The sequence below is a fragment of the Hippocampus guttulatus genome, chromosome 11 (assembly GCF_054856545.1).
Source record: "Hippocampus guttulatus isolate MCC_2025c chromosome 11, RoL_Hgut_1.0, whole genome shotgun sequence".
NCBI lineage: Eukaryota > Metazoa > Chordata > Actinopteri > Syngnathiformes > Syngnathidae > Hippocampus > Hippocampus guttulatus.
The window spans coordinates 18,803,184-18,826,951 of NC_141271.1; the positions used below are offsets into that span (position 1 = coordinate 18,803,184).

At 48.0% G+C, this 23,768-nt stretch overlaps 1 protein-coding gene across 1 annotated transcript in view; it reads right to left on the minus strand.

Annotated features, from left to right (window-relative positions):
• Positions 1 to 541: 541 nt before the first annotated feature.
• myo10l3 (myosin X, like 3) overlaps positions 542 to 23,768 on the minus strand; it is a 52,893-nt gene continuing 29,666 nt past the window's right edge. Inside the window, exons 17-41 of the mRNA XM_086123381.1 lie at positions 23,585 to 23,667; positions 23,396 to 23,504; positions 21,618 to 21,698; positions 19,866 to 19,990; positions 18,985 to 19,099; positions 16,723 to 16,829; positions 13,422 to 13,748; positions 13,002 to 13,035; positions 10,846 to 11,601; positions 9,640 to 9,763; positions 9,181 to 9,424; positions 9,008 to 9,103; positions 8,117 to 8,210; positions 7,796 to 7,851; positions 7,287 to 7,429; positions 7,006 to 7,200; positions 6,659 to 6,816; positions 6,262 to 6,385; positions 5,817 to 6,114; positions 5,338 to 5,545; positions 5,115 to 5,251; positions 4,870 to 4,993; positions 3,064 to 3,519; positions 2,541 to 2,732; positions 542 to 2,451 (exon numbers count right to left, since the gene is read on the minus strand). Of these exons, the coding sequence (XP_085979507.1) occupies positions 2,347 to 2,451; positions 2,541 to 2,732; positions 3,064 to 3,519; positions 4,870 to 4,993; positions 5,115 to 5,251; positions 5,338 to 5,545; positions 5,817 to 6,114; positions 6,262 to 6,385; positions 6,659 to 6,816; positions 7,006 to 7,200; positions 7,287 to 7,429; positions 7,796 to 7,851; positions 8,117 to 8,210; positions 9,008 to 9,103; positions 9,181 to 9,424; positions 9,640 to 9,763; positions 10,846 to 11,601; positions 13,002 to 13,035; positions 13,422 to 13,748; positions 16,723 to 16,829; positions 18,985 to 19,099; positions 19,866 to 19,990; positions 21,618 to 21,698; positions 23,396 to 23,504; positions 23,585 to 23,667 (4,491 nt within the window). The 3' untranslated portion in view covers positions 542 to 2,346. The remainder of the gene's footprint in view (positions 2,452 to 2,540; positions 2,733 to 3,063; positions 3,520 to 4,869; positions 4,994 to 5,114; positions 5,252 to 5,337; positions 5,546 to 5,816; positions 6,115 to 6,261; positions 6,386 to 6,658; positions 6,817 to 7,005; positions 7,201 to 7,286; positions 7,430 to 7,795; positions 7,852 to 8,116; positions 8,211 to 9,007; positions 9,104 to 9,180; positions 9,425 to 9,639; positions 9,764 to 10,845; positions 11,602 to 13,001; positions 13,036 to 13,421; positions 13,749 to 16,722; positions 16,830 to 18,984; positions 19,100 to 19,865; positions 19,991 to 21,617; positions 21,699 to 23,395; positions 23,505 to 23,584; positions 23,668 to 23,768) is intronic.

Here is a 23,768-nt window from a genome sequence, read left to right on the forward strand (position 1 = left end):
ATTGTAACTATAATAATAATGAACTCATTAAGTTAATGATTATCTTTATAAAAAGGTACTAATGATAAATCCAATAATGTGACTTAATAATACTAATGATAATATTAATATTCTCATAACAATATTGAACTCAAGAGAAGAAGAAAAAAATTGGCCCACATTTAAAGATCCAATAGTACAAGTACTCTTTGTAAGTAATGAATCACATTTCAATCAAATCTTTTGGCACTATACAACAAAAACGATTTAAAAATAAGTAATATGTGAAACAAATTCAATCGTCACTTTTAATAGTGTACATTATTCATTTCTTTTTTTTATATACTGCATTTTCAAAATAAAAAGCTCAAACAACCTTGTTCTTAAAATCAACATGGTTATAATTTTGTGCATTGTAAATTCCTCATCATAAATATTCCAAAATATATCCCAGCAAAGAATAACAAACATAATTCATTTCAGCAAATCCATCAACTACATTTTGATGTCATTCATGTTCGGTACAACATGCACAGACTCACCAAATAAAACACACATTGAGGCTTTTTGAAATACAATAATTTATTAAAGCATCTTTAAACAATTTTGATATAAAACTTTTTTTTTCCTCCCGCAGATTTTTTTTAGTTTTTTTCTACTGGAAAACAATCGGAAAGGTGAGGATACAGTCATCGTCAATGGCAACGTCAATCAAGAGTCTGGTGAGGCCGCCGGCAGCTGACCAGTTCGACGCCAATACAGCAAAGGCGGACTAAGAAGGATGTGGTGTATACTAAACTCAATCTATATGTTTGGATTATTATCATTTTTATTATTATTATTATGAATGGCATGTACGATAGGATACCGGCGTAAATGGAGGGCAACACACGTCAGCAAGTTTTAATATCCGACAATTGCTGAAAAAGACAAAGGCACGCAATTGAGCGCATGAACAGCTTATGTACGCATTTCCTGTGAGTGCTGCGCGCGCCCGATTTCGATCATACTGGCAAAACTGCAGCTAAGATTATTCTCAAGTCCATCCGTACTGCAAATAAATAAATACCCCAGCCTCGACTAAAAACACACACAGTAAAAACACTTGAGTGTACACGCACATACGCTCTGAAGCTACCGTTGGAGGCTAATTCTGCTATTAGTATCGTGGCAAAAGTGCAGTGGCTATCTCAATCATCGCTTTGGTGCACTTGCTTCTTTCATACTCGGGGACGAAGTTTAAAGGCCATGGCTGCGCCATAACAAGTCACTCAGTAAGGCAAGCTGTCCCAGTTACATACGCACATGCACCTGAGGGAATCTCCGTTCAGGGAGAACATTCATTAAAGGGGGAAAATGTCCACTAGGAAAATTTTTTAACTATTTTGCATACAGTATTTCCTCAATTAGTGGCCATAAGATGTTGACTCAACTGCAAATTGGGTTGATGGCTGGAGGCGAGTGAGTACAGAAATGATTGCTGTGGCGCCATCTTGTGGCAAGTCGAGCTTTTTTTTTGTTGCAGGGAGGTGTCTATTACTGTACTTGTGGGATTTTGCTATTCGCAGCAGGGCTTGGTTCCTCCCTGCAGTTTAACACCGCGACACTCACAGCCCATGCCACTTTTTTTTTGTTGTTACGCAATTGCCTCTGGCACTGATGACACCAACCGCACAATGTAATGATCTAAATGTGCAAAGCCGCAACGGCCGTTTGACGTCACTTCGGACAGGGGCGAGTTTTGTCTGAAAGAGTCAGGCAAATGAATACAGGGGCCTAAATTATGGCTGACAGTTGGGGAAAAAAATAAAGACGTCTAATTATGTTTCTTATTTTAAGACCAACATAATGATATTTAACACTCCTTCCTTCTAAAAAAAAAAAAAAAAATTCATATCGTTATTGTAAGCGTTGAAGCACAGAAAACTGTGTTATTTTGTCCCTTATAATTTTTTTATTAATAATCTGATGAATCGCTTCTCATAATTTTATTCTGCCAAATATTGGCATCAGCCTAAAAAGGAAGAAAAAAAAAGTCTGGCTCTATTTTTTTTCTCTATGACAATCAGGGTCACTATTTGAGGAAGTACAGTACTACATTTATGAAATACAGTTTGGTGAAACAAGCAAAGTCAACCTGACCTTGCTTATGAAAAGCTAAACTAAAATTGAAATCATGGGAAACGGGACCAGTGTACATATTCCGAGCGACATTCAAAGCTTCAAATGGTGCAATTAACCCCCCGCATAGAAACGCATCACTGGATGAGTCCTTGTCACCATCTCTGTTTTTGCGCTGAAATGTTCCTCTCGTGGTTGCTCAAACAGGTTGCAGCAGAATACTCAACTTTCTCCTTCACCCGTCGATCATCTGATCCAGTTGCTCCCGTAACTGGACACCGACTTCACACTGCATCGTTTCTTCACGATCATGTTGATGTAGGCTTTCATGATCTTTGTGATCTCACCCACCTGGAAAATAAATCGCACGAAATCCACACGGTCATGGCGATCCCATCGATTGACCTCATGGGTACTCGTCGTCGGTACGCGTGAGTTACCTGCGGCGTCTCAAAGAACATTTCCCTCTCATCCACGGTGATCTTGTACGTGCAGGGTTGCGGAGCGCCGAAGAATATGATGTGCTCGTAAGGGAAGGTCTCCAGGGGCTTGGGCTCTCCTCGCTTGTACACCGACACGTTTTCAGCACTCACGCTCAACCAAAGATCGTGCGGGAAGCCTCCCTCTTTGCACTGCGCGCACACAAATATGAGATACACTGCGACCAATGATTCACATGAGCGTTGCTATCAAGAATTCAACAGTTTGTGCATCGTGTTTCATTCACTGCAGCTCCTTCTGCTGCGTGCATATTAGCCACCAGGGGGCAGTGTATCACAGTCATGCAAACACAGACAAAGACGAGTTTCACAACTACTCTTAAGTCACCCAGGAAGCTTTTTTTTTTTCTCTCTTCTCTTTCAACGTGCTGCTGCTACTTTCATGAGCCACGTCGCGACACTTTGCGTGGTGTGTTTGCGTTGAGGTGGCGCAAAGATGTTTTGCATCAAACGGCGCACTTACCTCCACGTCAAAGAGCGTGGATCCATATCCGGTCCATTCCTTGATGATGGTCATGTACTTGAGCATGGCTTGGTGCTGGAGAAGACCTTGCAGACGGCACCACTTCTCCACGATGCTCGCCCTGGTGGCCGACGTCTCCTCCTTGATCCACATCTCCAGCATCTGCTCCTCCTCCATGCGTTGCTTCTTCAGGGAGCCCGTCTTCAAGCCTCGCCGCAGGGTCCCGTCCAGGAAGCTGGTCCTGCGCCGCTCCAGAGTCTGACCGGACCCCGAGGCCGCGCTCACCTTGGTGTACTGCAAGATGCGAGCGCGCAGGCGGCCCACGGGGTAGACGCTCTCCAGGTTCCACGCCGCCCGGGTTTTGTCGCCGTGGAGGAACTGCAAGCGCAAAGCGGCCAGGTGCTGCAAAGTCTCCTCGCGGGCTGGGAAGTGTCCTCCGGTTAAGCTCTCGTGGGCCTAAAAAGGGACACCAAAGAGGGCATGGCATGTGGTGTAAAATGTAAACACAATCAGAATGCAACGATTTGTAAATCCTCAACCTACATTCAACTGAATACAATCAAAAGACGAGGGCACGATATCCCTCATTTCCCCCCCAAACAATTTGAAACGTGGACTCGCCAGACCACAGAACACTTTTCCACTTTGCGTCAGTCCACCTCAGATGAGCTCAGGCCCCGAGAAGCCATTATTTCTCGCTGTCGTCGATACGTGGCTTTCGCCTTTGCACGGTCGAGTTTTCCGTTCTATTTGTCCATGTAGCGAGCAACTGCGTTAACAGATCATGGTTTTCGTGTGACAATTTCCTTTCCACCAAACTTTTCCGCACTAAAATCCAATGCACCTTGTGTATGATCATTACGGTAATACGTCGACCCTCAAAATGGCTCCTTGCTCGAGACATGCTGACAACGCACAGTTCAAACTTAAGGCGATCGGGTTACGCCGTTGAACACGGTGATAGAGCAGCGGCAAGAGAGTTCAACGTTAACGAGTAAATGTTCTCACTTGCTGTTGGTGAAGCCAACTGTGTCGCTGCTTTATTCAATCGCGGAGCGCCGATGCGGATTTGGAACTGGGAGTCGCGGCTTGGAGTTTGAAGCGGATTACGTGGGGCAGGAGAAGTGAACTCATCTCTTTTCGTCAATGGACGCTACAGCTTCCTGTTTGCTTTCAAAATTTAGCTTGTAGCAGACGTGTGCACATTTTCAGCATGACGTCTCTGATCCACTGGTGAAAGGACACTTTGATCCTCTCCTCTTTCATCTAGAACTGCTTCAGACAACAAAGTGTATGCAGAAAAGTGGTGAAGATTGCACGACTGTCTATTTTGACTTCAAAATGGCGCCGCGAGAGTGGCTGCCTTTCCGGCAGCTCCTATATTTTGTTGTTCTACTTCTTCCTTTCATAACTTTGCTGCTGTGAATTGGGAATTTCTCCATTGCCAGACTAATAAAGGTTTTCTTATCTTATCTTACGTTTTACTGACATCTGATCATTTTGTTTACATTTCTTTGGGCGTAGCTCCATCTAGTGGATGCATTGAAGATTGCGTCCTATAATGCAGTGCGTCCACTATATGAAAACAATTACAAAATAGGTCTTTCATTGAAGATTGCGTCTCATAATCCAGTGCGCCTTTCAGAGTGGAAAATACGGTACTACACCAATGCTGTTCCGTCGCCCTCCTTTTGTGTACTTACAGTCGTCGTACAAGGTTTCACAGTTCCAACATTCCTCTGAGGGGAAACCCTCAATACAAACTGTAAAGTGACAACAAAAACGTTTGACACCCGTGAAACTGACCTGCTCAAACATGAAGGCAAACTCCACTCCCTCCTTTGGCATGCTCTCCACATCCAGGAAGCAGTAGAGTTTGAAGTAGAGCTTCCACAGGCCGTCGTTCTCGGCTTCTTCGCTGCCAGCAAGTCTAGTGATAATGTGCAAAAAAAATAAATAAAAAATTGGACATCAAGGTAACGTCGCGTTTCAACGTCCTTCATCATCTTTAGCATGGTGGGCTATAGTGGTTAGCACGTTGGTCATCTCACCTTTCAAATTTAGCCAGCACGTCCGCCACCAGCACCCTGCTTTCCACAGCTCTGTCAATCGTGTTGTTGTGCTCAAAGAGAGCAAACATGTTCCTGCTGTCCTCCATGGCCAAACCTCTGATCAGCTTCTCCACCACCTTAAGCCACAACACGGCCACAAAAGTCACGACTACGTAGGCGTCGGGAGTCTTGGCTGATTTCAATCTGGAAAATGTCTCCGCACCTCTCCGGCCGTGGTGTGCGAGTTAATGGAGATCTTGCAGGAGCCTCCTCCGTGACAGTAGACCGTGGTGGTCATTTCCTGGCGAGTGAGCAGTGCGATGATTTCCTCTTGGGAGGGAACAAACTCTCTGGTCTTGGTCTTCTTCAGAGACTCGCTGATGAAATGCGCAAACATTTCGATCTCGGTCCCCGGGAACAACTCCTTTATGCTACAATCACACACACACACACACATACACACTCATAGAAGGAGGATAATTGTGTTTAAAAAAATGCAACCGAGAGCATCTGAATTTGATTTGGTTTGAATGAGAATGACTTGAAATAGCGACAGTGGCGTGCATTGATTGCCATTGAAGATGAACAAAACAGTTGCACCACCGGTGTTGTTCTCTCTGGTTCACATTTTCCCATGTTGCTGCTGTCCCTGCTTTTGCCCCCCCCCAAGCAGAGGTGGTTTCCGGCAAGTGTGTGTCGCACCGTTTGAGGTGAAACTTGAGGTAGCGCAGGATGCCGCGGCTGGGCAGGAAGGTGCAGCTCATGCAGGTGAGGAGATGCCAGTGGGCTCGGTTGGAGGCGCTGTTGGGGTGCGGGACGTGATTGCTCTGTTTGATCAACTGACAGTAGACCTCGTCTCTGAGCGGCCTCAGGTCCTGGCACGTCTGCAGGATCCCCTGCACGATGGGCACGGTGTCCGAAACCGCCTCCATCTCTTGCAGGGAGTTGAAGATCTTCACGGCTTCGTCTTGCAGGCTGGTGTAACCCTTTTCCTTTTGCACTGGAAGAGACAGACGGGGATTCGTCATCCGGCATCGATTACAAGCGTTGAAAATGGATTTCGGTCGGGCGTTCGACTTTTGAAAACGGATCAGTGGACGTGTCATTCATATGACAAACGGGCCCCGTCGAAGGGTCGGCGACTCACGGTGGTTGCTGACATCTCCGTAAGGCAAAGGTAGGAGCGGCGAGTGCAACGGATGCTGAGTGTATCTCAGGATGGGGTTCCTCCAGTACGTCTGCTCCACCGCCTCCACGTTCAAGCTGCTCTCCTAAGAAAGAGGAAAAGAGCGGCTCGGTGCTCCAACTCAGAACTGTACACGCGCACGCGCGCACACACACACGTCACCGCAGTGCATCTGAGGCAAACGAGAATGTTTTCACAACACGCACGGTGAGTACCTCACTTTATTACACACCGTGTCCGTGCCAGAGACTCGCATGACTGAAAAGAGTTTTTGGTTTTTTTTTCCAAACATGTTAAGATCGGGGCCACTGTAACGCGTTAAGTGAAAGCAGAACAGCCAAGTCACCAAAAGGCCTACCTTGATGTCCCGAATGAGTTGCTGCGTGGGCGTTTCGATGGGAACTTTGCTGTCAATGGCTCCCTGTATGGCGTTTGCCCACCGCATGGCTTCGTTGAGCATTTTGGTGTACAGGCGGTAAGAGTGTTTGCGTCCGTGGATGATGATGTTCCAATAACCTGCGATAGGGGCCATCAGACTTTTTTTTTTTTTGAATGGAGTTGCTGCTGGGATTTTCAAAAAGGGATACACAAAAGCTTTGCTAAGTGCAGTTCAGTTGTATTTCACTTTTTTGGGGGGGCGGAGGGGAACAGTTTGCTTCTAAACTTTTGTCCAATTTTTACTTTCTTTTTTTTAAATTTACTAACCAGTGTCCTTGAAGACCTTTTCATCGGGCTGGACCACAGAACACAGACTATTGAGGACCAGCGTTCCCAATTTTGAAGCATTTCGCTCGGATGACTTGTAGTAGTCCAGGGAGTTGGTGGTGAGGACGAACCAACGCTTCTTCAACTTTAGAGACGTGCTTTTCACCCCCGACTTCATCTCTTTATGCAGCCAGCCTACGGGGAGAAAAAACAACAACAACAACAACAACAACATGATATTATTGACAATTCCTGATGATATTTTCAGTTCTGCATCTTACCTCTGACTATAAATTCTTGTCCGTCCCCTCTGGAGTCGCCCTTGGATTTCTGCAGCAGGCCGATCCAGTGGTGCATCTCCTCGGGTGTGTCCGTGTTGCAGTGGATCACCCGGTTAGCGGTGATGATCACAAATGAGTTTGGCCTAAAAAAAAAAACCCAAAACAAACAAAAATCCCCCAGCAAAATGTCCATTATTTCCGCAAGCATTTACTCAGTTTACAGTGGACCCCCACAAACGCGCCGGGCGAAAAGGGAAAAATATGCAGCATGCAAAAAAATTTCTTCAAATTTAAAATTAACTCATTCAGTACCAGCCGATTCTAGCCCAAGTCTGAAAAGACGTTTAAAAACGTCTTTGGGAGTGAATGAGTTAAAGGCCGTCCCCCAATAAATATCTTACCATTTCTTTCTATAGTTGAGGATGTAATGTCGGTGGCCATAATATGGGGAACTACATTCTATTATTGTATCTGTACTACCACGATTTGAATTTGTGGACCGCGCTTACCTGTCAGGGTTGTCCGACGCACAAACGGAATCAATCAAGCCCACATCCAGCGTGCCCTGGACAGACAGAAGAATGGTGAAGACAACTTGGCTTGGTCAGGAAAATATAATATCAACTTTGTGAATGCAATTTAGATTCAATAAAAAAATAAATCAAGTCCCTGGCCCAAACAAGGCTTGATGGCAATGCAATGCAAATGACTCTGAAAGTCGACATCTTATTTCATCCATGCTCGATGACGGTCGGTCAGAAGCGGGGCTCAAGTTGGGGCCCAGTCTGGGGAGGGAGTGGCGAAGGTGGCGGCTTCAGGAGACCACTAACCACAGCATTCTTTGGGTTGGCCTGTTCGTGGTGCATCTCCATGAGCTGCTCCGGACTGGCGCTGTGGACCCGACTCAGCACGCTGAACCAACCGCTAGACGGGAACCACCGGGAGGACAGCAAAGCCAAGCGGGGGGGGAGAAACATCAGTCCAGTTAATTGGAAAATGATATGGCATGACGTTCCTTTGGCAACCGCAAGGGAGGAGTCGAGTTCCATACTTTACAAAGACAGTGAGACTGCATTTATACTGCAGTGGTGGGAAATAATGACGTGCAAACACTTACTGTACTAAAGCCCGTTTTTTTTGGGGGGGGGGGGTACTGAACTTGGGCATTTATTTCTCTATTTTTACTTTTACTCACTATTTGGATGTAACTGATATGGATTTTTTTTTAGGCCGATGGCAAGTCTCATATTTGGCTGAGTAAAATCCGGATAAGCGATGAATCGTCAGATGAACGGAAAAAAAACCCTTTTTGGTGGGTCCCTTAATGCTGACAACTATAACCGTATGGTTTACAGGCAGAACGTTGAATTGTTTTACAATACTTTGACATTTAGTATTTGTATTTAACTCTACAAGAGAGAAAATCGTCCAAAAAAATGGGTTGATTTTAAGAGAGGGTGGTTTGGGGGAGTTTGAAAGTCATCTTTGTCCGACGTTGAAATGTGTTCGTATGTTTTGTAACCTGTTAATATGTTTAAAAAAAAAAAATCACTTTTTTTTGCAGATTTTAAGAATTTTTTTTTGCCGATTTTAAAAGAGTGACTATCAGCCGATGACAGGCACATCGCTCGGCAGAGAAATGGCTCGGGCCCATATCTATACTATGAACTCCTTACTTTGACTCACAGTGTCAATTCCAGGATTTGTCATGTAAGCAGTACCTGGCATCTTCTGGAGACTCGGCATAGATGTGATACGTCCTCTCTTCAGTGACAATGTTGAGCGCATTTTCCTTCTCATGATTGTCCACAATCTCCCTGTCGGGGAACCAGAGTTTAACAAGCATCAAGCTCTGCAAGCCCCCCCAAAAAAAATCTCATGACGATAGACTGACTTGGCCGTGCGCACGTCAATGGTCCCTTTGAGCTTCTCCTCGCTGTCGTTTTCAAAGTACGTGAGCTTGTTCTGGCGCAAGACGAACCAGCGCATCTTCCAGTTTCGCCGCGACAACGTGGACATCCCGCCACCTTTCTTGTAAAGCCAGCCCGACTTGACCGAGTCCTGCTTGGCGCGGAACCACATGAAGGTCTCGTCTTTGAGCACGCACCAGCGGCGGCGCCACGGGATCATGAGCCCGCCTGGAAATGGAAGATGGCAATGTTAGCCTGGGCAACCGTTACCTTATCCGCTCACTATTCTGTAGTTGCAAACACGTCTCAATCTTTTTATTGTATTTAAACATTCATTTAGTCAAAGTATTTTTTTTTTAGGGGGTACGTCTTCAACTTAAAGGCTCTGGAGTCTTTCCAAATGCTTCTGATGTGGCATTTCGGGATTTGATAACACGACTAACTCTTCATGTAGAGGTAGCCGTGGAAGTAGGGTGGCCCGGCGCCGTTCAGGAGATGCAGCCTGCCGTTGGAAACTTCCTCGTCCGTGTCCACGTAGCCGTCGTTGTCCTCGTCGCTGTCGATGAACTGGAAAAAAAAAAAAAGATGGCAGATGCCTTTGGAACTGGTTGGCGTGCACGGCAGGAGAAACTGCGAATAGAGCTGCGCACACCTGCGAGTGATGTGCCAAAAAGAACTTGCCCCCCCCCCTCTTGCGGAGTACAAAAAGCTCTTCTCCCTTTGACGCGTTTAGATTTGACGGCATAAGAGAAACTTCTAAGCCGCGTCTCAGCAACTGTCGCACGCCACTTTGCCCTCGACATTAACGCGAAGCACATTTGATGACGTTTGCTTGCTAGCATCGCCTTAATACAGATGTTGTTATTCATGATTCTGCACATAATTAACCCCCCCACCCCTAAAATGGTTTAAAGTTGCCGGCAGATGCCACGCAGAGCACACCTTTTTCCCTTCGACTTCATAGAGCTCCTAGCGTCACTCCAACATCGTTCCTTGGCACGAGGATGCCACAAGATGGCGGCAGAGCAATCCTCTTATGTAGCAGGGGACCGGTTCTCCCCAAAAACTGCCAGTTGATGAAGTCACGAGCAGCAGATCGCATCACTTTTTCGTATCGTCAATATCATGTGGTTGTTGCTGTGTCTTTTGTTCGCGTGGCTCAACCCCTCTCTCGTCTTTTCTCGATCTAGCTCCCTCCGCCCTACTTAGTCTCTCCATCTCAACCAGATCAAGTGAGACAGACGGTCGCCCCGCAGAGCCCGGGTTCTGTTACGGTTTGCTTGCCAAGTGCTTGTCCGTGTGGGGTTCGGTAGGTTTTATCCGACCGATGAGGTGAGGTCTTTTTTTTTTTAGCGGCACATATACTGTACGATGTCACCTGCGAACGGTTGCCGGTATGTTAAAATCATGTACTTCAGGAACCGCTCCGTGGCGGAAAAATGGTTGCGGACCACTCATGTGTGGCATTTTACATCGTCTGTTAGCATTAAGCTAGCAAGCATTCAAAAGAATGCGCTTGTTTTGAAGAGACAACGCGCCCTTGTCTTTGTATGATGTTTTCAGGTTGAAGCCTCTCCTTTGAAGAATTTGCTCACTAACCGCCGCTCGCCGCGAACTGAGCCGAGTTACGTTTGCCGCCTTGTTCTCACCGAGTCCGAGCTGCCTTTGTAGGAATCCAGGCTGTTGTGGGTGCAGGACGACTTGCGCAGTAGCTCCTCATCGGTGACGTGGCCGTCGTTGATGCTGGCGCCCGAGCTCCCGCGAGCCTCTTCAAACTCCTCCTGGTCGTAGTCCGACTCTGCGTCGGGCAAGTTGGAGCGGGACGCCTCCTCGCTGCGGGGCTCCGAGGGCGAAGCCTGGTCGTCGGTCATCCCAGGAGGAGCGGAGCCGGGAATTTGGGAGTCCGGGATACGATCGAGTCTGTTGGAAGAAGCCGTGGGAGGGCTGACCAAGAGTCCCTCTGAAAAAGCTAGCGGGGGAGGGGGCAGGCTTTGGAATACGTCCTTGTCCAGGGGAAGCGGAGCTGGCGCAGGTAAGTCAGGAAGAGGAATGCACTCATCCTCCGCGTGGAAACCCTCGTCTACCTCCTCCTCAGCCAGAGGGGCGGTGGATTCGGTGGGGTCGTGGAGGTTCTCCTCGCTGGACAGCGACGGCTCCAAAGCACCAAAGTCCAAAAGCTCCAGGAACTCGGTCGCCACACGGGAGGCTTCCTTTTCCAGTCGATAGATCTCAGCCTCTCGCATCTGGCGCAGGTCCTCGCGGGAGATCTCTCCCAAAAGAGACACGCCGTCCTCCTGCTGCCTCTGCAGCCGTTCGATTTCTCTCTCCAGCCGCAGGATCTCCTCCATCTGACGGCTCTCTTCGTCGGCGGCGTGGCCGTACGACGCGGTCTGAGACGGCGCCTTCTGGAGGACAGACAGGACGATAGATGACATCGACATCGATGAGCTTCACGTTTCGACAGCGGTACCTTCCGATTTCGTGCGTGATCTGTGCCAGAAAAGTTTGACGAAAACCCAATCGTGCCGAATCCGGAGGCTTATTTCACATAGGAAATAAAGCCAACCCCGGTTAATCCGTTCCAGACACACAAAATGATGATGTCAAAAGGCTTCAAGAGACAACAACGTCTACAATGAAAGCTTTTATGAACAACTCAAGGCAACAACAAGGCAACAGTGGTCGGAACATCCTTTCTGAAGTCAGGCCTTCAAAATAAAAGCATCACATCACAATGGCAGTTTCGACACATGTTCTTTCACCTTATTTGCCAGTCACACTTGAAACTGTTGCGCGCTTGTTGATTGTTGCTGTTGAAACTGATTTTACACTGCATGCTTTTAATTTCGAGGTCTGACGTCTTTCTCGGTGATTCTGCTGGCGTGGTGTGTAACGGTGTGCGTGAGCGGGTACGCGGCCACGCTCTGTCCAGACCAAGGTCAGCTGTATTTAACTTTGAGGCATAAACAGCCAAGCGAAGACGATTGGAGTATAAATATGCTCAGCTGACGGATGACCAGAAATGCTTGGAACGCTAGGCTGACCCGGTACTACCAATAGTACCCGGTAGTGCCTGCTTTTGTCCATGGAAGAACATAAACAGTAAGCAGAGACACATATCAAGGTCACTGCACAACTCCCGCATTTGCTTTTCGAATTGCAATTTCCCTTCTTGTGAAGTACAAAACTGCCCGGGATGACGAATGTTGTCAGCGTTTCCCCAACCTCGATTGCGCCAAGTCACATATTTTACCCGAGAAAAAAAACCCCGCATGGCACAGCGCCAAACAAAAATGTCACGAAAAAGTCCTGAAAGGATGGCGTGCGGCGGTGGTCATAGAGAATTTTGTTGTTCTGTCTGTCACTACATATCGCTGGCAAGGAGAGATGAAAACAAATGCGGGATTTGACGCCAGTAAATATTTCTTACACTAAGTGAAATTGGATAATGATCTGCGGTTGGGATTCATTGCTCTATGCGATTCATTATAGAACTCTGCAACTAAATTATTATTATTATTATTTTTTTTTTTGCTGGCTTGCACAAGCAGCCACATGAATCAGCAGAACTCGCTCAGAAGGTCAAGCCGGCACGGCTTCTTGCTGCTCGGAAGAATTTTGTTGGCGTCAAATAAATCATGTGTGCCAGTTTGGAAAAAAGTTTTGGTTTTTTTTGTAGATTTGTTGTTGCTGGTGTTGTTTGTTTCTGGCTTTTTTTCAACACGGCGCCATCTGTTGGACCCCACTTGCACTTCATTCGAAAAATACAAGACCGCACTGAATGAGAATGTTTTCATGTTCTCACCTTCTGGCAAGCACCATTCAGCAGCAGCGAGTTCCTGAAAGAAAGGCCAAACAAGTGAGTTACTCGCTGACGCGCAAAGGGAAATTTAGAATTTTGGTTTCCGACCATCCGGACATCCATTCATCCACGAAAAAAAGGAAGTGAAGGTAGTTTGTGAGACATCACGTCATGATCACATTTTGTTGTTGCGCCCGATTGTGAGTTCGAGGCATTTTGAGTGTCTGCCAATGGGATCCGACAGCGCCAATTTGAATTGCCGTTAGCCCGTCTATGGCGTTTTTGATGTTTCACTGTTCTTTTTTGTTTTGCGTCAGCCGCGACTGCGCCAGTCTTGCATTGATTTCAGTGAAACGATGCCATGCGATCGTCTCTCGTTTCTTCACGCGCTTCTCGTCTCCAATGTAAACATGGCTCAATGACCTTTTGACCTCCCCGTTTGCAGCCTTTTTCTGCTCCTCCTCTTCCACCTTCATGAGCTCCTCCTCGGCTTTCCTCTCCATCTCCTCGTCCAGCAGCCTCCGCCTCTCCTCCTCCATCTTCCTCTCGGCTTCCTCCTCTAAGCGCCTCCTCCTCTCCTCCTCCTCCTCCCTGAGCTGCCGACAGAGGGATCGGGCCAGCTGGCCGCGGTGGTGCTTCTGCAGGACGACGGAGGCCGAGCGCAAGCGCAGGAAGCTGCGCCTCCAGAAGTGAGCGCGGTAGTTCTTCTGAATGGTGACGGCGCTGGCCAGGGCCCTCTTGTACTGCTTCCTAGGATGCGGGGGAAACAGATTGGATGACACACTTTGTTGCTTTCGCTCGACCCCGTCGATCACTAAAGCCTTCTATCGGTCTTGCTCTTTCTATCCATCCATCCATAGCTACGCCCGTCTTATCTGTTTCTCGATCGCTCCATCCCATGGCGTCTCCCTCCAACTATTGCTCTTCTTCTACATCGACTGCATCTCTCTCACGCTCTCCCTTCCGTGACTCTGTCACTCTTTCGCTGCTCTGATGCTCTGTCCGTCTCCGTCTCTCTATCCACTGCTCCGTCAGACTCGACCTCCCCCTCTACCTCTCCCACGATCCGTCCGTCCGTCCCTCCCTCCGGCTCTATCCTGCTCCCTATCTATCAATCTATTGTCGTCTTTCCAGACGAGGGCGCAACGCAGCCGTCAACATGGCTGGCGTGTCACCACAAGCATGCGTGCGACGCCGCAGGCCTCGCACCCGCTGGCATCCCGGGTTTAAATAAACAGGGCTCGCAGCGCTGCGTGTTTACAGTCTGATGAGCATGCGGTTGTGTGGGCTGCGGTGTTTAGCCCTGTGACTAAGCCGAGTCGCGCGCTCGCGCGCGTGCGAGTGCACGCGGCGAACGCGCGCGCGCGCGCCATAAACATGTCAAGGCCCACACACAATGCGCTGACCCTTTCACCCCCCGAGTTTGGCCCCCGTCCCCGCCGTAATCACGCCATTGGCCTGTGACTCATCTTGAGACGGAGATACTGTTACATATAATAACAGAGGCTGCACTTGTGGCTTGGGCGAGCGTTTTCGGTCCGCTCTGTCTTTTAAGTCAGCTCCGGAGGGAAGACGATTAAAAAAAAAAAAAACGCCGTCATGCACCTCGTGTTGTCGAATTGACAGAATCATTTCAGACGTTGAAAGCGCTCGTCCAGCTAGCTCGCGAATCCCACACTCCAAAAGTGCATCTTTGCTTAAGATTGTGCGTGCGCTTTAGAGCGCCTCGTCGCTGGCTGCGAGTGCACGCGCATCACACCGAGAGAAAGGCGGAAAAAGAGCCGGCGGCTTTTAGAGCAAAGAGCCTCGTCGTCGCATTGAGAAGCCTCACGCCGAATATTCCGGGCATCGGTTTGAAGCCGATGAGTTTTCACACATTTCAAACATGTCGTCATGAGTCGGCAGAAGACAAATGTCAGACCGAGTAGCATCCATTTTTTTTCGGTGACGGATGACAGTTGACCGGGGCACGGTTTCAACATGTTCACCGGACACGCCCACAGCCTCGGAGAGCAAAAATAACAGCGTGATTTTTCACAAATTTGAAGCCTCTTTTTCAAAGACGATACTCTGCGATTGGAATTATTCAAAAATTGGTTGTGGGACAACTATCTAGTCTGCGGTGCGTCAAAGTTACAAATGACATTTCTGTTCACTTGACAGGGACTTGACGTAGGATTTATCACACCGAGTAACAGTAGAACCTCCAAAGTCCCAAAATTTTATAAAAGCTCTCGTGGAGTGAAATTTTGAGAGCACCGCTGTCAAACTCAAGGCCACATTGCTTTACAAGGGCCCGCTGATGCAAATAAAGCATCAAAGTCGTGTTTCTTCATAAATGTACTCTTTTTAGTTTGGGGGTGTGGGGGGGGGGGGGATTCTGTGCTGAAATTGCACATTTTCGTAGATTTTTTTATTTTTCAACATATATCCCTTCTCAAATTTCAAGAGAGTCTCAATCAGAAGTGAGCATGATGATTTGAGGTACTAGTGCGCTCATTTTCACCTCACTCGTGAGTTTGTCTTACTAGTCATTGGCCATCACCCCTGATCCCCCCCTCCCCCATTTCTGCTTTCCACTATTAAAATTTCTGAACAGTACGAGGACAACTTTGGCATACGAGAAGAGAAACCGAAGAGTCGGCATTTGTGCACAACAAGTATGACAAGTAAAGTGCTAGATGTTACCTGGTAGGATTTTACTGATGTGGCAAAACCACGAGTGGGCATTTTTGTGCTACTAGTAGGGTCGAGCAGGCTACTAGTGCGTGACACATGTCTACTAGGTTGGGCTAAGAAGTGTTACTAGTGCAGCACAGTAGTTGAAGAGTAAAGTTGAAGTGCATACTGGGAGGTGATAAGTAGCAATAGTAGTGGATAAATGTGAGTCGCAGGACACAGTTATTCGAAATTCATCCGAGTTGTTCTCTTGGCACGCTGAATTTAAAGCCGCTTGAGCGTTTTTCAATATCACACGAGTGCGCTGAATCGTCTTCTTTGTGAAGACGTGGAGCAGTGCAAGGGTCTTAATGGGGGTGCCGCGATTAATCGCCCGATTAATTAACCAAACCAAATTAACTCATCGTTTTGAGACAGTGTTTAATTTGAAATCATCCAAATCGGCGGAATTGCAGCCCCCCCTGGCCCCCCACAACAGTAAAAATTCCCCCATTTCTGTCACCCTCCATGTAAAAACAGCGGGAATATTCTGTGTTGAATCAAAATCAAACGTTTGCAAACATCTGCTTTTACTTTGTACTTTGCAAAACAACTCTTTTTTTTTTTTTTTTTAAATGTCATTCTTTTTTTTTTTTTCATCTGACTCATGGATTGATTGACAAACCAACTAACGGATGAATCACTTCCGAGAATAATGATAAATTGCAGCCCTAAACTGTTCGTCTATCCATGTCACAATGCTACGCTTCAACAGCTTGTCTGCGTGTGCGCAGATTGAAATGCTGAATCTGCTGCCTTGGTGGGTTCCAGGCGCTCGCATCCACATGATTGCCATTTATTAAGCGCGTGGAGACAAGTGCATTCATTGTCGCGTGATTCAATTAAAAGTCCTGCTCCAAACTTTTTTTTTTGGCATCATCATCCCCCAGTAACCAGCGCATGCACAAACATGCCCGAAGGCATGCAAGTAACCCCCCCCCCCACCCCCACACCGCCACCTTCCCTTTCCACAAAACAAACCCTGACAACTGTCACTGCCACTCACCTTGCCACATAGCTGAGGATGTGGGCGCGGATCACCATGCCAGCCTTGTGCCGCACCTCCTCCCTCTCCTTCTCCAGCCTTTGCTCCAGGGCCTCCTTCAGGAACACCTGCGGGAACGAGCAAACCGTGGAACCGAAAGCCGAGCCGGGGGTGGGGGGGTTCAGTGGGCTCCTGGCCGCCCTCCTCCCTCCACAGCTTGGGGCAAAAGTGGCACTGCGGAGCTGCTGCGTCTGACGGCGCTCTCTCTGCCGCGCAGCTTCATTGTGTTGCGCTTCCTGAGCGTTTCCCTGCGACTGGCGTGCACAGGCGGCGAGGGAAAAAGGGTAAGGGGAGGGATGGAGGCAGGGAAGAGATGAAAGGAGAGAGGGAGGGAGGGAAGCATGGTGGCGGGTGTCCAGAAAAAAAAAAAAGGCAAGCCACACCCCTGCTTGCTCTCGGGGAGGAAGGAATAAGAGTTTGGTTAACCCTTTGCAAGCTCACTGGGACTTCCTCACCCCCCGAACCCCTTCCGGAGACGCTATTTGTTAGCCCGTCAATGGGGTTTCCCTTTATGCGTTAGCATGACGGTAGCACACTATAAGGCAAAGTTATCAGGTTGTGTCATTCTCTTCTTTGATGGTTCGTTTGACAATCAACCTCAAGCGGGAGTGGCGGTAGACAGCTTGAAGCCTCTTTTTGGTCACTTATCTGCCAAAACTGCTCCCGCCAAAGTCTCTTTGAAGTACCGCCTTGTCCATGACTTGAACGCCATTGTTGGCAATCGGCCTCCCGCTGTTTAGGATGTCACAGGGCTGGGTTTCAACTTGTCCCTCGTGTTTGTGTCCCAGATGTGGCACCAATCCAAAAAAAAATACCCACAGCTGCAGTCCCACACCGGAGGGGGGGAGGAGGGGAGGACGCTTCCACTCCGTCCACAGCCCCGTTTTCTCCCGCCCCCACCTTTGCTCAAGACACCACACTCATCACCGCACCGAGCCCCCCCCCCCCCCAAAAAAAATTCAGCTCTCACACTTCCTCCGCGAACACAATCATCAAGCGTATAATCACACGTGGATTGTTCCACCTCCAAAGGAAACACGGCCCGCTCTCTCGGCCCTTCTTCCCACAACCCACACGACATTCCCCCTATCTCAAAACATGACCACGTGCACCGAAGGACGCCCAACCGCACTATCGAGTGGAGCCGTCATCTAGCCAAAGTTCAAAACCGGTTGGATGCGTAAAAAACGAGATCCCCGGTGAGACACGATGACTCCCTGTGCTTCATTTTCACCGCCGCGTCCACACGGGCGCTTTAGCGCCGGCCGTGTATTCATGAAGAGACTTCAAACCCCGCCGCCTGTACAAAGGGGGAGCGCGCGGTTAGCGCGTCAGCCAGTTGGGTGCGTTGCAAACAAAAGATAGCGAAAAAAAAAAATTAGCGTGGAGGATTCGCAGCATATGATATTTGTCGGGGGGGAGGGAGCGGGTTTTTTGCCCTTCGCAATCCAACATGCTATTAAAAAGTTAATCATTCATTGAGAAAGCCGCGAAAACCAGGTCCTCCGAAGGAAGAGTTAATGATTGAAACCGAGAGCCGGCAGAGAGACCGCCGCGCCAAAAAAGGTGTCCCCTGAGAGCCTCGTCGCTTCCAAAGCGGCCAGTTTAATCATTATTCGGTGAGCGTCGTCGGGAGGTGAACAATTGAGGCCGCCTCGGGATTACCCGCTTTCGGCGGCTGGCGCTGAGTCGCACGATGCGCTTAGAACGAAATCTGGGGGAGGAAGCCATCCAAAGCGTGCGGTTGTCAACAAGGGAGCAGAACATCTGACCGCAACCTGCCAGTAAATTCTTCGGGACGTGAGTCACGGCGTGGGGCGTCCAAACTGCGACACACATGAACAGCCTGGGAACCTTGAGAGGGGAAAACTAATACTCGATTTGGCAGCAGAAAACTATTTGGACACAGTAAACGCTTGGGCCAAATTCCGCCACAGCAAAAAGAGAATTTGGCGAGAGAAGCACGATAGTTTGCCACGGAAAATACTATTTAGCAAGGAATACGCACCAAAAAAAAAAAAGTGTCTCAAGTACCATGAACGCCACATTTTGACAAGGAAAAAAGAGATTTTCAAAATTTGACCATCACTCAATTTTAAGCGGCGTCATTTCCCAAACTAGACATGTGAAAAATATCAACGGTGTCATTGATTCGTTAACTTTCTTCACATTTCAGTCGATTATTTAAAAAAATATATACTGTATATTTGGCGGTCTTTTTACCTTTGTCTTTCCAAGCTGCCATTCTTTCTTCGTGTTGTCATGACATGCCAGAAGCTCTGCGCAATTCTGCTTTTCGTCTTCCATCTGGATTTTGCTCTTCAGGATCGTCTTATATCTACGAGGAGGTTCAAAAGAGGACACGCAGCTACATGACATGCAAGTCAAATTGATTTGGATATGCCCTTAATCACCAAAGCAGGGGTGTCCAAACTTGGGTCATCTGAGGACCCCATACAGAAAAACAGAAGGATGTTGGAAATTCTTTCACTTTCGTTTATCACACACTCTGAAATCAATCAAGCAGCTTAGTGCTTATCATTTGTAGTTATTTGGGGAAAACCCCGATGTAATTTACTACAGCTTTCATAACTTTCTTTTGAATGGGATAAGGCCAATTTTGGGGTGGCCTTTGCCCTGTGTCCCACCAGACTAGATCCACCCCTGCACTGAACAGCAACCAAATCCCACATCCATATGAACAAGAGCACGCTGTTGCAAGCTAACCATTTTTTAATTCGAAAAGTGAACCATCTTCATTCGCCAGAAATTGTGCTCGAACTTCAGTCATAAATAATTTCTCTGTATCTCTATGATATGAACAGATTCATTAGTTGAAGTGGCCGTGTGTCAAATGTTATTTTCGGTATAAGCGAGCGGGCTGCTGAAAAATGGCCGCCGTAGCGTGGACAACCACTGCTTTGAAGAGTCTTAAAGGGCTTCACGGACCCACGGTTGAAAACCCCCCCCCAAAAAATTGGTGACATCCCCTGATCGACCTCTCTTCCCGCCCCCCGTAGAAAACAACAATGGAGGTTGACGCCTTTAGTTCTTTTTTTTTTTCCGGACTGCATTCATTCGAACAGAGCAGAAAACAAACGGACCTGTTGTAGAAATCCTTAAAGGAGCGGCGAACTGGGAATCCCGCCTTGCGGATCTTCACCGTTTCCAGCATTCCCGAGTATTTCAACTGGTTCAGAACGACGTCTGGATCAAACTGGTTGGCTTTCTGTCGAGAGCAACACAACGCACAGCGGCGGTGGGAGTCAGTCGCGCAAGTCGAGGAGTCGTGATCTGAAAGTCGCAAGCGAAACTGGAAAAAAAAAATTTAAAAATCAAACAAGTCATTACTTGGGTCAAGCGAGTCAATCTTGCTAAGATATTGGCAGGCTCAATATCGATGAGCATTGTCCACATAAGGCAGATGGGCAAGCTGCAGTCTATCCCCGCTGAGAGGCGAGATCCACCCTGGATCAGTTGCGAGCCAATTGCGGTTGTTTTATGCCCACAAAAACACCCCCCAGCTAATCTATTTGATACCTCAATAAGTTTGTCGAGCGGTGCCTGAGACGTCCGCACGAAGGCCCATTGTCACCCAGAGAGCACGCGGTGCCGGATAAGCCCCCCCCCCCCCCTCCCAAATAGAGCCAAGGCATTCCGCAAAGGTGTCAATCTAATTGCGTGCACATGTTACTATGCAGGGAAGCCCTTTCATGCTCGCATGTATCATGCTCGTAATGAAACGCACACATCCACGCACGAAGGTCGGGCCAGCGCCTCCTCTGCGCTCGCAGCCCTGAGCTCTTTAGCGGGGGAGGGGGGAGGATTTAGGCCCACTCAAAGAGGCGCTGGCAGGAAAACAAGCCGGGCCTCTCGCCGACTTTTCTCCCAGCGAGGGAGGATGAATATAAATTGTGCACGTGTGTCGGGATGCGTGTAATCATATGAGAAGATGGTAATCCTGCAAATCTGTCAGATGAACGGAGGCATGTCTCGTTTCCATTGACAGGGCGACGAGAGCAAAATGTTTCCGTGCTCGAGAGGCACAGAAAATCTGGCTCGGTATATTTTATCGGGCAGCATGATTGTGTGGCGATCGGCATCACAGTTTCGATATTTGAATCCGGACCGGGCCATTCCAAAAAACATGCAGTTTGGGTGAAGCTTTGGAGTCAATGTTGCTGCACCAGCAAAACTGCAACCTAAAATAAATTGTTTTTGAAGCTCCACACTACTGCATTGTATTATTTTATTACTTTTTTTTTATTGAACCACAAAAACATGATGTGATTGTCACGGAAGAAGCAAACTGCTTCATAGAGGAAATGGTGATGATAGAGGAAAGAGTGTGAATGTTTGGAGAGGCTGTTCAGAATGAGTAACGCACACACACAAACACACAATCAAGACATTGGCTCGATCCAACAATCGGACAACTGAATCCCCCTTTTTATAGTCACGTGGTCAAGTGGAAGGGGAGAAACGCAGGGCGAATACATAAACCACTCGCCGGCTCGGCGGCCGCTGTGGTTTCGTTTTGGCATTCCACTGATGCAGCCAGATCAGCCGAGCGCTGGAGCGACCTCTGACCCCCCTGTAAAAGGGCTGGAGTAGTTGGAATGCGCTGGTACGCAGCCCAGGAACACAAAGAGAGTCTTTGGATCGGGCCGGAGGGGAACGGCCCGCGATTATTAGGATTGAAAATATAGACACCCCCACCCCCCTCAAAAAAAAAATTAATAACCTGACTGTTTTTTTTAATACAGTATTGTTATGACTTAGTGGTCAGGTGTACGGCTACGCTGAACTCGAAGCGATGACAAGAATGAGAAGCACTTCGAACTGATCGGACCTACCTTAGCCATGTTCGGTTTGATGCAGCGCACAAAGAAAGGGTTGGACGCACTTAGCGTGGCCATGAGGGAATGGAGAGATTCCTGAAAAAACAGAAGGCTCCGCTTTAGTGCCAACATTTTCCATGACCTCAATTCATTCACAACATGAATTCATGCTCTCCACCCAACATTCAACTCAACATTTTAAACAACCGCCGCTGTCGAGACCGTTTAGAGATTTGAAACAAAATTAAAATACAAATTAAAAAAAAAAAAAAGAGGAAAAGTATTCCTGGGTGTCTTGATTAAAAGTAGCTGTCCTGTTTCAAGGAAATGAGCTACTGCGAGGTATGAAAAGACAGCCTTTTGGATTATTACGACGGCGACCGAGCGTGTGTGAATCGATACGGATTTGCCTTCACGTTAGAGCGATACTCGAACTTGCTATGAAGACAAACTGAGGTTTTTGGGCTTGACTGAGCTCAAGACCTTCTTGCGTGGAATTTGGATTCCCCCCATGCTTCTCGGGCGTCCTCCCACATTCTAAAAACATACTTCTCACGCTTTTCGTGCTTTGTAATTGGCTGTCCGAGTCACGTATCTTCTGAGCTTGCGCCAAAGCAATCAAAGCATGAGCTTGATGTTACCTGGTGACACACTGATGTCAAGGAGCCAAGTGGAAGTGAGTTGAGGAGTTTCATTTCGACATAAGTAGAGCTTTGCCAACATCTCGCGTCATTTATCGGCAATTAACTCATTCAGTACCAGCCAATTCTGGACCAAGTCTGAAAAGACGTTTAAAAACGTCTTTGGGAGTGAATGAGTTAAAAATCTTTTTAGGGTCAAAGTAGATCAAATTATATTATGTGTATTAGAGAGAGAGAGAGAGAGAGAAAACCTAAAAGTTCAATACAAGTGAACCTTACAAGACGACTGAATGAGACAAGCTGCAATCATCGTTTAGTTGTCAGAGAGCTTTGGAGATCCGAGTGGAATATTTCCGACTTTCTATTCGAGCCGAATGCATCACGCATACGTTCACACAATTGGGGGACCCTTGGACTGTGTCGGGCCGGCTCTCCTCCCCGCCTCAGACAGGCTGTCTCCATCGAGGCCTGGCCTGGCCTGGCTGAGCTGAGCGTGATTGGCCCCTGGTTGGCCCCACTCTGCCCAGCCATCAACACTAATCCCCCTGGCTTCAGAAACTGTGGCCTGGGCAGCCGGCCAAATCCCCCCCCCTCTCACCCCCACCCCACCCTACCGTTCCCCCTTCTCTCCGCACTGCAGTTAGGACAAAGTAACTGGACTGCGAGCCCACCCCAGCCCCCGTTCCCGCTCCCGCTCCACTCGAAAGCACGTACAGCTATCCTCCCTAATATTTTGGCCGCTCAGATACACAGACGGCATTCTGCGAGATGTCTATCTGCCCGTCTCGTGCGCGACACTGGGGGTGGGATATGACCCTCGCGTGCAGTGGCACTTGGAGGACAATGAGCCGGTCTGTGTCGTTTTCCTTCACGCCGTTTACTATTCACTGGCATAACAATTCTCCACTGTGAGAGCGAAATAATTCACCGTATAGATTTACTGTACCTTCGGTGTGACGCATACTTACAAATACACAGTTTCTGTTATTTGTTCAAATGCATATCCCCGCTCCTACGCATCCATTATTATGTACATCAACAGTTTTCACGACACACTCGGAATGCGATGCAGACATTTTTTTTTTTTATCCATCCATCTATCGCTCGCACAAGCCACTGACGGCACCTATCGATCCATCGATGCATACGCACCCTGAACTGAGAGCTGACGGTGGGCTTGCGTCGGGCGGTTCCCATCTTCATGGTCTCTTCCCCGTTCCTGCTGCCCACGCGCTCAAAGAGGTCGTAGATGAAGTCGAGCCTGACGACGCACAGTTTGTGATCCTGATGCGGAATGTGTGACTGGAAAGAGGGGATGGATTCGCGACAAAAGGTGTTTACCTGCTGTCTTTGAGAATGAACAAAATGTCGTCTCTGAAGGTGTCCCTGTTCTTCTCCAGGATGCCGCGTGCATCGTAAAGCACCTAGCACAGAAACATTTTTACGTTTGGTCAAACACCGGGTAAGGACAAACGCCAGTTAGACTCAACAATACACGCCGTAGACCGCGGCGCAAGTTAAGTCA